At 40.7% G+C, this 12,996-nt stretch overlaps 1 protein-coding gene across 1 annotated transcript; it reads right to left on the bottom strand.

Moving 5' to 3' along the window:
* Positions 1-1,153: 1,153 nt before the first annotated feature.
* On the bottom strand, positions 1,154-10,051 carry PSMD7 (proteasome 26S subunit, non-ATPase 7). Its single transcript, XM_079722961.1, has 7 exons — positions 9,915-10,051; positions 7,702-7,793; positions 6,718-6,810; positions 5,936-6,033; positions 5,286-5,366; positions 3,243-3,334; positions 1,154-2,102 (listed from the first exon to the last, which is right to left on the bottom strand). Exons 1-7 carry the CDS (start codon positions 9,986-9,988, stop codon positions 1,664-1,666), a joined length of 969 nt encoding a protein of 322 aa, XP_079579087.1. The 5' UTR covers positions 9,989-10,051; the 3' UTR covers positions 1,154-1,663.
* Positions 10,052-12,996: the final 2,945 nt, after the last annotated feature.

Here is a 12,996-nt window from a genome sequence, read left to right as displayed (position 1 = left end):
GGGTATTCCCATGTTCTTATATGCTCAATAAACATTGCAATTTATCAAACGGTGACAAACTTAAAAGCCTGTGGCATTGTCCTGTTAGACCCTGGGAAAGCTTTTTAAGTGCAGATTATACTACTAAAGGTGGATATGATCCTGTGTGGTCTCAAGTTGCCCCCGATCCTACATAAAGGACCCACTCTTTGGGATGACATTCTCCTCCTTCCCCCTGCCTAGCCTCAGAATCATTGCATCCCGGCTCTTTCCTGCCCACCGTGGAAAAAGTTTCCCTTTCTCAGTCTGTTCTAAACATGGCAACCAAATCTGAAAAACTTCAACACACTTCTGTCATTTTAAATGCATCTCATGCGTCTCAAACTTTGAACTATGTATTTCACATTTCTTTTATTCGGTTAGATGTACCAACCATCTGACTTTTGACTGCTGCAGTAGACAAAACTTGGTTCTCTAGTTTTTTTCCCTTTACTATTTTTTTTTCTCAGAATCTTAATGAACCTTGAAGAGACCACTGATGTGGGTGCTCCTACTTATGTAGGATAAAAGCTCAGCTCTACATCAGCCCCCAAATTTCAACTAGTTCTTTGGCAGGCAGGTCTGTGGATTAAAAATGGATGCTTCCAGTAACTTTGAGGCATTATAACATTATGAAGTGGTTTATGAAATTCCACTTAGTTTTAGTGCTATTATATTCTTAAATAACTGAACATTGACAGTCCATATGGAGCATTAGAGAACTCTTAGGGAGGTTCTAATCGCTCAAGAAAGGACATTAATATCCAAGTGACAGCTGTAAGTCAAATGATTAAGTATCTTGAACACTTTGGGGAGTCTTTGTTCCATCCCCACTAACCTTGTGGCCTGATGTACTTAGACCTACTGCAATAGTAAGTGAATGTGTCTCTTATAAAAAACTGTTCTAGGGACTTCACAGATGAGGAATCTGAGGCATTAACTAGGACACAGGTCTTCTGGGCTCAGTTGAGAGCTCTCCTCCCTACAGCTGTCTGTTTTTAAAGGAATGAAGTGCTTTCATAAAAGATTCAGTCTAAAATAATTCTTTAACGCAGCTTCAATTAAAGACCATCTTGGTTGCTTCTGAAAACAACGCATCACCACACCCAGAGTCAAAAACGACCAGAACACAGACTTAAAAACCAAGCCATTTAATTGTGTCTTCGAAGGTAAACAATATCTTGAGATGGATCCCAAGCCCCGAGAATGCCAGAGCTACGGGTCCAAGAAGTCCCGTGGGGTGGTATTCTCAACAGAGTCCAGAGGGGCAGACCTCAAGGTGTTCTGAGGCAGAGGACTTATGGAATTCGTGCATTCCATTTTGCAATTTTGCAGACTGCCAGAAACAGACCCCAAGAGTCTCTTGAGATGGGGAAAATTCAACTCCTGGTCTTATAGATAAAAGCAGGAAGAGTACCAAAAATGTTACGTTTATGTCTCTTCACTTTTCTCACACAGTCTGAAGCCTGAGCTATCACATTCCCAACTCAGAGCAGCCTGAGCTGCAGTTCAGGTACAAGATTAGTCCCTCTATCCAGAGAGCTCTCATCAATACAGCTTTTGCACTTAAAGTGAAAAGAACCCTCTGGCGGCACAATGAGTTAGTTTATAAGATTTTAATTTACAAATTAAAAAGCTACATGTTTTATTTTTTCTCCTTTTTCTCTTCTTTCTTTACATCACTCTTTTCCTTATCTTTCTCTTTGTCATCTTTTCTATCCTTTTTGCTGTCTTCTTTTTCCTGCCCTTCTTTCTTCTCTGCGTCCCGGTTGGCGATCTTGTTGTTGATGAGGTTGTGCAAGGCAACCACGGAACGGATCAGCGAGGCCAAATACACCACCACCATCTGGTCATTGGTCTTCAGGTAAAAGGCCTTGACAAACTCCTGCAGGCTGACATCTGGCAGCAGGTTGAAGACGTCCTGCAGCTGGTAGATGATCTGATGGTTGATGGGCAGCTTGCCTGTGGCCACTTTCTCCAGGTAGCTCCTGATATCCAGAAGCTTGGAATTGAGTCCCTTCAAACCATGGACCTGGTTTGTGATCCGCTGGGAAAGAGTGCCCACTGTAGTGTCTTTGATGTCTCTGTAGGAACCCACAAGAAAGGGCAGGAAAATACATCAGTGTCCTGTAAAATCACGCAGATTTTCACATTCTAAGGAAATACTAAGTTTGTGAGGAGGGGCAAGTTTTCCAAAGGAAAAATGTTACTTCCCCATTTTATAAAGATTTGAGTAAAATTGCCTTAATCTTGTTTTCATTTGGAGGAATATGTTTTATCTTTCTTATCACAGGGCATTTTTCAAAAGAAAAGAGAGAACTAAAATGAAATCATTTTCACTAAAAAACAAAAACAAAAAAAAACCCCTCTCCACTTCAAGTTCCCTGTTCCTAAAAAGGGTGGCATTTTCTCCACCTGCATCTATATGATGTTGGGAGAAGCTTTTAAATCAGTCCGCAGTAACTTTTTGAACTGGAAGGAATCTTATTGTTTGAAAAAATCTATGATCATTTCAAGTAAGTCAGGGTTATGTAAACAGAGGATTTAAAAATAAAACCCCAGGGCTTCCCTGGTGGCACAGTGGTTAAGAATCCGCCTGCCAATGCAGGGGATGTGGGTTCGAGCCCTGGCCCAGGAAGATACCACATGCCGCAGAGCAACTAAGCCCGTGTGCCACAACTACTGAGCCTGCATTCTAGAGCCCGCGAGCCACAATTACTGAGTCTGTGTGCCACAACTACTGAAGCCCACGTGCCTAGAGCCTGCGCCTTGCAACAGGAGAAGCCACGGCAGTGAGAAGCCCACGCACAGCAACGAAGAGTAGTCCCTGCTCGCCGCAACGAGAGAAAGCCCACGTGCAGCAATGAAGACCCAATGCAGCCAAAAATAAATAAAATATAAATTTAAATCAATCAATCCATCCATCCCAGTCCAAGATGCAGATTCTCTGCAGAAAACTGGCTAGCTACAGTCACTGAAAAGGAGGTACACTGAAAGAGCACAAGTTTGCTTTTAAATAATTCACACATCTGTTCCCGTCACAGCCAGCATTACAGCTTCCAGACAAGGTGTGCTGTCCACAAACTCATAAATCATAACTCAGGACACTTTAGAGATGACCCAGGACTAGAACCCAGGTCTCCCTATTCCTGATACAGATCTCTTCTTTACACTGAGCAGCTTCTTGGGCTGCTGCTGATTCTGATGCTGTCCTAAAGTCTCACCGTAGCAAGTGTTCAACTCCGACTTCCTCAGCTTCCTCTGCTCCAATTTCACTGGTCACGTGCTCAAATGTTTTTGAGGTTGGAGTTCCATCCTGGGAGAGGAGAATTAACTACAGTTATTTACTTACAAACAAACGAACAAACTGGCACATGTTCCGTTTCATGCCTTGATTCTTCTGCTTTAAGTCAAATCACTTTCATGGGTGTCATTACTGGCTTTTTCATGGCAAGGGTGGGTAAAGTTTGCTTTGAAAGCTTTCAAAGCACTGTGACTTCTAAGCTGAAGTCACAGTGGTCCTGCTCAGGGAGGAGGTGTAGTGGGGAATCATCATTAGTTTATTTCTAAGGAAAATCTTGATATTCTCTCAAGCCTGCAGTAGAGATGAACATCAGGGAAGTCTTGATTTGGCTAAATTTTAAGGACTTATAAGCGTTCATTCTAAAATAGACAATATTCAGAACACCTGTACTTGAGGCAAGCTCATGTCAGAAGATACAATTTTTAACCATCTGTTGTCCCTTGGGTCAAATGGTCAGAGCACCAAAGCAATGTGGTTAGAATAACTGATTCTCTGGTGACCTGAATTAGTCAAGGAACCCATTAGTGGATGTGGTTTGCTGTATCACTTAGTGATTCCTTGATGGGACTCAGGAGAAACTTTTATCAGATCTAGTGCCAGAAGAGGCTGTACATCTCCTATAAAGGCTGTAAAATGTGTGCGAGGCACGACAGCACAGCAGTGAGTGCACAGACTCTAGCCAGGCTGCTTAGATTCAAAGCCTGGCTCTGCCATGTGTGATAAAGAAGCAGTGAGATCTTGGGAAAGTCACTTCACTTACACTAAGTGGTATAAACATTAGCTGTTGTTATTTTACCCAGGACAGTGTGAATCCTGCAAATGGCATCTTCCTCTTGGCTTTGTATGCTAGGATGGTCAGAGCCTTCAACACTCGTGCAGGACTTCGTGGCATGTCTTTTCATGTACTGATTTTCCCTGGCTTCATCTTATCATATGACCCCTTACATCCCCTCCATCCTCTTTTAAAAGATCTTGTTTCATTGGTGTGTGTGTGCGAGTGCATGCGTGCATGTGCATGCGTATGTATAAGCAGCCTCTAATTCCTTTTGAAAGAGGCAGGGTAAAATTTAACTTATAACAACTGTATCAAGACCAGGGATGAAAGTCTTACTGCAACTAGGCAATACATTTGGATCTAAGCTCTCTGGTAGCAAGGCAAAGAGAAATAGGAGCATAGAGCTCTGCAGGGAACTAACTTAACAAAGCCTTTTCCAGATTTTAAAACTGAATATATGGATAACCATAAGGAAGAAAGGCAGCCTTCAGTCTGTCCGTTCAACTTTGGAAATTCAAGACTGAGCTCTTTGCACACCCTAAGTGCAAATATTCTATACTCAAAACAAAACTCATATACAATTTCACATCAAATCCTATCCTAGAATTTGAGTTCAATTTTCTTGGAAATAGAGAAAAGCTATTCTGGCAGCTATTCATGTCCATACCCAAGAAACAAGCTAACAGACCACATAGCTGGTACTGAACGCCATGGAGCTGACTATACAGGTGTCAAGTCATACAGATGGGTTTTGCCATCTAGCTCCTGGCAGCTCTGACTTACTCTATTTGAAAACCTAGGATCTAGTCTATAGGGATTGGTTATAGACTAGATAGTTAATATAGTCACTATATAGGTGGGCTAACAGTGGAAACTGCATTAGATTAAGACCAAGCTCACTGGGCTCTGCATTTACTTTGCTGAGAACATCTCTGGGCAATCATTTGACTACTTTGGTCTCAATTTCATTTGTAAAAGGGGACTTTAGATTTCTATGGTCCTCTCTATTTCTAAAATTTGGTGACTCAAATTTGGGGGAAAAAACATAATATCAAACTATTGACAGAAACCAATAACCTTTTCTTTGTTATAAAGTATCTGTTGACTTGAAAATGGAAAAAAAAACCAAACCCAATGGCCCTAAAAGTAGCAAATCTAATCTCCTAGGCTCACAGCAAGATGACTTACATCATGAACTTCTTCCACCGAAATATATGCTTCTGTGGGCAGTCCCAAGTCCTTTGGTTTCACGTCAATGATGACCAATACCTGGCAGAAAAACAAATCAGAGCAAATCACCTCATACTGAGCACGTAAGGAATAACTGCAGCCATTCTGATGATTACCGAAGCTTTTTCATTCATTCAACCAGATATAAGCCAGAATTTTCAGGAAAAAAAATAACTTTACATTTCAAATTATCCTATTTGCTCTGCTCTTCAACCCCCTCCATTAACAAGCTGAGAGGTAGTATAGTGAAGTCATCAAGCAGAAGGAGATTAGAGTCCAGACAGCCGGCATTTTAATCCCAGCCCCACACTGAGAAGACCTTACTAACCATTCTGAACCTCAGTTTTCTCATTGTAAAGAGGATAACAATCTCATACAGTTACTGAGAGGATTAAGGAAGATAACTTACATACCTAGCACTGAACAGATGTTTAATTTACTAAATACACTGGGTTACCGTATACTACACAAAACACTGCAAATTAACACAAGCTTATAGAGAAAAAGTGGTGAAATGATTCATTATCCAAATCCTTCCTAGGATGCTTTTTCTTGAGTTAGCTGGCAACGAATATGAGTCAAGAGTTTTAAAGACGGAGTGCACTTACTGAGTTAGGGCAGTATCTTTTCATGAGTTCATTGATGGCGATGTCATTCTTGTGTAGTTTAGGGCCTGTGTGGTACCACCCAACTATTCTTTCTCTGGCTGGGAAGGAAAAATTAGTGGCTTTGAATTGTTACATAAAGATCTATGTATTTCCCTCAAAAAGGGTAAGAACTCCAGTAGTTATGTTCTCTAGCTTTTACAGAAATTCCAGACATCTAAACCTTGACATACCTATGAAATCTAAAACTCAAAAACAGGATTCTCAGAAAATAAACAGCAGGGGAAGTCTAGATATATACATATCTCAGACTAGTTTAGGAGACCAGTCATACATGAAACAACTAGAAAACAATTCCAAGGCAATATATAAACAAATTCAAGTTCATGTCACATAGATTACAACTGTGAGTGTTGTGGGAATAAACATTTCCAAAGCAATGTGGTTGCTGAAATGAAATAAAATGAAAGCGACGCATGTAACAGAGATATTTACCCTGGTGGTACTAAAGCTCTAGGGCAAGTGTATTTTATTTGACCATTCTTTGCTTTTCTGCTGTAGAGGGCTAGCTCTCTGCCCTGAAGCCTAGGTGGTCTAGCTGGCCTTAAATTGCTACTCTAGTTTCTCATTTATTCTACTTCATTCCTCTACTACCACTAGTCTTACTTCAGTCTAGCTAAGTGAAAGGGCCTGTGACATTAAACAAAGAAAAGTGAATATTTAGAAAAGGCATTATGGGCACACGCACACATGCGCACGCACACACGTGCCACAATGCCACCTACCATTGACCTTCTTAAACATTCCATACATGTTTTCCAAATAATCGTGGTCTAAAAACCAGACAGAATCATCTTTGTCGTCTTCATCAAAAGGGACTAGAGAGAAAAAAAACCAAAAAACAGTTGAGGGTGCTAGACAGGACTCTAAGGGCACATATCACAACTGTAGACCCCTAGGCCAGATCTGATCCATGTCTTTCGTTTGTCCAACACAGTACTAAAATTATTTTTGAGTTGCTTTTAGTAAAAACTGGAAGATTTCACATACAAATCCAGACCTCCAGGTTCTCTTGAAAAACTGGAAGACCAGCAACAACTGGCTAGGGCCAGACAGAAGCCACCCCCTTTGAAAAGGACACATTCTTCACTTTGCTAAAAGCTCCATCACTTCCTAATATTCCTGTCTGGCAAATTACATTACTGCCTGATCCTTTTAGACACTGGAGTTAGTGACTGCTAGTCTAGCAGCCATGCCAGGAATTATTTTGTTGTTCTTTATTATTGTTGCTTCAATCATAAAATATATGGATACATTCTTATAAAGATTTATGAAACAGTGTAAAAGATAAGGTCTTTATCTCCCCCTTGCCTACCCATAACCATGGTTAATAGTTTAGTACAGGGGTTGACAAACTACACCCGCTGCCTATTTTAATAGTTTTACTGCAATATAGCTATTAGTTTGTCTACATACTGTCTATAGTTGCTTTCCTGCTACATTAGCAGAGCTGAGCTGTTGCAATGGAGACCGTATGGCCTGCAAGTTTTAAATATTTACTATCCAGCTCAGTGTGTAGCCTTTAGCCTCCCTTTTCTATACTTAAGCAATTCTGAAATAGAATTGCTTGGTTATAATAAAAAATGGAGACCACGAAAGTTTCTTTCTTTTTAAAAGTTAACTGACATTTTAACCATACTCAGAAAATGTAAAATTTTCCTATTTATTTTTTTAAAAACTGAGGTATAATTGACAAATTTTTCTTTTACCTGCAAAGCTGTTGGATACATCGAGAACTTTCTTTTGCCATGACCCCAAAAGCACACCAACAACACGCTTCTGGTTTCCAACCTTGCCTATTCTGAATGAGAAAACAGAAGGTCTGGATGGGCGCAGACAGAAGTGGACCAACAGGAAATAGCAATGGTACAGATACAATTTAGCTTATCTGGGAACTAATCCCACTAAACAAATATAAGGGGTTAGTCCTTAATAATTCTAATAAATATAATGGGTAATTCGTGAACTTTGGACACTGGCAATTTCACTGCTGACTACAAAGAAAGACATGCTTGGAAAAAAATCTCAAACTTTATAGAAATTTAAAATGGAGAAAATGAAAACTCCCCAGATCTTAAGGTTTTAAATGTTGATTGGTGTTTGAAATCACATTTAATTTTATTTTTTCCTCTGCAGCTTACCTTTCTCTTTTAAATTTTCCCCATCTTCTCTGTCCTCAAATCTTTTCAGGGATAAAGATGCTAAAGTTGAACCAGTTTTATGGTCCAGCTTGCCAACTCTTCTCTGGAACATCTATGTCAACAAGCCCCAATAGATGTTATAATTCTTTGTACCATTTAGGGGCTCAGAAAATGATTCTGACCCAGAAGCATGTGTGTGCCATTTGTGGTCTCTGAATGGCTTAATTATGCAGAAGTTGGAAGTGAGCTGGTGACTAATCATACTGGAAGGAGGGCTCAATGAACCAGAAAGACTACTTCAGAATATTTATTTCCATATCAAACCTCCTCAATGATTTTTGTCCTAAGGAACTGCAAGTGTTTCACTTATATCTCATTTCATTGGTCATCATGTAGAATTCTCCTTTAACCACTAACAATTGTAACATACAGAAACAAAACAATTCTATGTTCAAAGCAAAGACAAAAGTCACTGTGAAATGAACTACAATTCCTTAACAGTTGCTGGTTTCATACTGATTTAATTGTATTTTATCTAAACATATGGTTTGACAAATTTATAAATGCTTACTATATTTAGGTTTTGGACCAAACAAAGTTAAGGATTCTGGGTTTGGATCAAACAAAGTGAAGGATTCTGTATTCTCGTGGTTCTAATTTTTTGGGAAATCTAAGTTCAAAGGAAACTTCCACACTCATGGGCTTTTCTTTTGATCTACAAAAATCCATTTGCGTTTTAAAAAACCCTGCAATTGTCTGACACAGCAGCTTGCAGTGTCTGCCTTCACTATGCCCTTAACAAGTGTTTGCTGAATTTACTGAACAGAACTGAAAAGATGCTTGCCCTCTTAGTACCTCTGGTATCCTACGGGAGAAAAATACTAATCATTGTACAGTGGGAAAGCTCGCATATCCTGTTAGGCTAAGGGTGCTACAAAGCAATAGAACTGAACTGGGGACCCTAAACCTCACAGGAGTCTTGAGTTTGGTTTTGGCTCTGGTTGAACTGGGAGTTGTACAGAGCAAGTTTTAAGAGGATGGGCACTTAGCAACTATGACTTTGCAGATGCTCCCAACTGGGTCTTACAACTTTCCAAGTCAATTAATTATCTTGTAAAATTTATGAGCACGTGTAACAGGTCCAGCTGGACGAACAGCTCAAAAACAAGCAAGCGAAGGCGGAAGAAACATCTGTGGGATGTTTTCTTATTCATTAATGCCAACATCTCCAACCGGTCTCATTTTTAAAAGAAAAACTTGACTTTAAAACTTAAAACATCTACGTTTTAAGCTATCGTCAAACCAGAGTCCCACTTGGAAACTTTCACAAGTTAAATTAAAACCACAGTTCTTCCAGGGAGTCCTTCGGAGCACTGAGAACAGAATTTCGGTGACGGCCTTCAGAGGCAAAAAGTGCGAGTCTGAAGGGCTTTCCTACCAGACACCGAGTCTTTCAGGCGAAAAGGGGCGGACGAGGTGACAGATGGGCAGGAGGCCTGGGGATCAGGGCCAAGTGAAGCCTGCCCCCCATACTCTGGCATCGTACGGACTGGGTAAAAGGAACGAGAAGCCCAGTTCCCGGAGTGCCGGCTGGACGGCGGGGGAGACGATGCCGGGTGACTTGGGGCTTCGTGAACGGAGTTGGTCTGGGCCCCTTGGTGACACAGGGCCGCCCCCGGTGCATCTGCGCCCCCGCGGCCGCCGCGCCATCCCCAGCGCGCCGTGACTCAGCAGCGGCGGCGCCACCGGCCCCGGTAGGACGCCCCGTGCCGCCCGCTCACCGATTGAAATGATCCACCACACTGAGCAGCACCAGGGGGTGGACCACCACCTTCTGCACCGCCAGCTCCGGCATCGCGACACACCCCGCCCGCCAGGCCCTGCTCCCCGCGACCCGCAAACACCGACGGCCAGAGCAACAACGATTCTCGGGGATCCTCCAGGCCCGGCTCCTCCTCTTCCGGTTGGGTCGCCGCCGCGCGGCTCCTTCTTCCGCTCCCAGAGTGCCGCGCGCGTCGGGCTCGGATTGTCGCTCCCGCCGCCACCTTGAGGAGAGGAAGTGCCGGGGAAGGCGGGACCCGCCTCCGGTGACTGGCTGCGAGTTTCCCAGGTCATGAAAGCTAACAGGATACTGGAGACTGATAAAGGTTGACCTCCTGGTGTTTGGCCTGTACTGTCACCCGCTGCGACTTTTCACCTCAGTGCCTTACTAGCTCACCTCCCCCTCCCCCCCATCTGAAGACTGGAGAAGATGCTAAGAAAAATGTAAATAGTAATAAGTAATATTTCACCGTTCAGAAAATGTTCACTTTCGCTTCTAGTCAGAATCTTCCAGAATTTCTTAGAGGAACTAACTTTAAATCTCTAGCATTAGGGCATTCCCTTAAAGTAGGTTTGGTAATTCATCTCATCATTTTATTGTCGGGGAATTTCCCCTCAATCTTTACCATGGACACTTAGCAAATAACCTGTCTACATTTTCCCTGTCTTTATATTACTTACCATTTAACAAGGGTTAGAAAAATGCGGTTTGTGCCTAGAGTTAGATCATTCAGATTGATTTTAAAATAAAAACTTACAAAAAGATTGACGAAAAGAAATAAGGAAATATGTTTTCATAGTTAGCTGGGAAAGAGAAAAAAGAAGACTAAAAGGGGAAATGTAGGAAAAGAGAACTTGAGCTTATTTGCGGAAGAAGGCAAATGACTTAAAATCCATGCAAGTTTAGTTTTCTGTCTGACTTTAAGTTGCCATTTCTGTAAACAAAAACAATACTTCAGCAGCGTGAATTATTTATTGTTTATCCTGTTTTTAAACACCTTCTACCTTCCCTATATCAACAGAGGGTCTGAACTCTCTGAAGAATGACAAGGAGACTTTTGCTCTGAACCTTAGCCTCCTTCCAGTATAATTAGGGAGCTTTTGATACCCTTTCTGGGCGCTACCCCTCACTTTCATTTCATAAACTCTTCCTACTTTGGGGAACACTGTTTTGCATCTTCCTCATTTCTTTTAATGTTTTTGATTTGACTATGAGATGATTGCTGCTACTTAACGACGATAGAACTTTTAAATTAAGGAAATATAAGTCAGCCCCATTGTGTGATGTGTTAAAGCATGCTTGCTGGTGTTTAGTGCCTGGTTCAAAGTAGATGTTCTTGTTTCATTTCTTACATGATGCTATTCAACACAGTGTAGACATGTAACTGTTCTGAAAAGACCTTGGAAGGGTTTTCCCCCCTAACTTTTAAAATCAAAGATTGATTTTGATTTTTCTTATGTGTCAGGTAAGGCATAATAATTGGAGTCTAAAGGAAGCACGTTTTTGTACTAAAATATTTAGAGTATAAAGAAGACAACTTGAAATCATAAGGAAGGTAGTTTTCATGTCCTATTTTTTCTTTTTCTTTTTTAATGGAACTGACTTGAAATCATAACTGATTTCATAGCCACTCTTAGGGGCTAAATTCATTCAGAGGAATGCAGAAGGAGATATAAGAAATCTACTTTCTTTTGTTCATTTAATTCTGGACTTCAAGAGGATCTGATGAGAGCATAAGGATAATACATTTTATTTTCCTTTGACTGTTTTTGTCTTTTTTTTAAGAAAGAAATGTAATTTTAAATTTTTTATTTATTTATTTTTTATTGAGCTATAGTTGATGTACAATATTATATAAGTTACAGGTGTACAATATAGTGATTCACAATTTTAAAGGTTATACTCCATTTATAGTTAATATAAGATATTGGCTATATTCCCTGTGTTGTACAATATATCCTTGTAGCTTATTTTATAATAATAGTTTGTGCCTCTTAATCCCTTACCCCATGTCTTTTTTTAAAAAAATTAATTAATTTATTTTTGGCTGTGTTGGGTCTTTGTTGCTGCGTGTGGGCTTTCTTTAGTTGTGGCGAGCGGGGGCTACTCTTTGTTGCAGTGCTCGGGCTTCTCATTGCTTTGGCTTCTCTTGTGGCGGAGCATGGGCTCTAGGTGCGCGGGCTTCAGTAGCTGTGGTGAGTGGGCTCAGTAGTAGTGGCTCGCAGGCTCTAGAGCGCAGGCTCAGTAGTTGTGGTGCACAGGCTTAGTTGCTCCGCGGCATGTGGGATCGTCCCGGACCAGGGCTCGAACCCGTGTTCCCTGCATTGGCAGGTGGATTCTTAACCACTGCACCACCAGGGAAGCCCCTGTCTTTCTTTTTTAATGTTAAATTCTCCTTTTCCAAAATTTATTAAGATGTAATTGACATATAACGTGTAAGTTTAAGGTGTACAATGTGATGATTTGATACACGTATGTATTGCAAAATGATTATCACAGTAAGGTTAGTTAACGCTTCCATCACCTCACGTAATTACCATTTTCTTTTTGTGGTGAGAACATTTAAGAGCAACTTTCAAATATATAATACAGTGTTGTTAACTATAGTCACCATACTGTACCTTAGATTTCCATCTTATTATTGGAAGTTTGTACTCTTTGACCAACAACTCCCATTTCCCTGACTCCCAGCCTCTGGCAACAACTATTCTACTCTCTATTTCTGTGGATTCTGCTTTTTTCATTTCCACATGTAAGTGAGATCATATAGTATTTGTCTTTCTATCTGTCATTTCACTTACCATAATACCCTCAAGATCCATCCATTTTGTCACAAAATGGAAGGATTTCCTTCCTTTTTATGGCTGAGTAATATATATATATATATATATATATATATATATATATATATATATGCCACGTTTTCTTTATTGATGCATGCATCAACAGACACATAGGTTGTGTCCATGTCTTGGCCATTGTGAATAATGCTACAGTGAACACAGGGATTCAGACATCTCTTTGAGATAGTGATTTCATTT

The sequence above is a fragment of the Hyperoodon ampullatus genome (genome assembly GCF_949752795.1).
Source record: "Hyperoodon ampullatus genome assembly, chromosome: 18".
NCBI classification, from domain to species: Eukaryota; Metazoa; Chordata; class Mammalia; order Artiodactyla; family Ziphiidae; genus Hyperoodon; species Hyperoodon ampullatus.
The sequence above is the reverse complement of the archived record's forward strand: the minus strand, read 5'-3'. Positions and strand labels throughout refer to the sequence as shown.

Excerpts from the sequence above, each read along its gene's own strand:
- PSMD7 (XM_079722961.1), bottom strand. The coding sequence starts at position 9,988 with ATGCCGGAGCTGGCGGTGCAGAAGGTGGTGGTCCACCCCCTGGTGCTG. Across the intron at positions 7,794-9,914 it reads GTGGTGGATCATTTCAATCG|AATAGGCAAGGTTGGAAACC; the intron begins GTGAGCGGGCGG and ends TTTCTCATTCAG. Across the intron at positions 3,335-5,285 it reads CGGTGGAAGAAGTTCATGAT|GATGGAACTCCAACCTCAAA; the intron begins GTAAGTCATCTT and ends CTCCTCTCCCAG.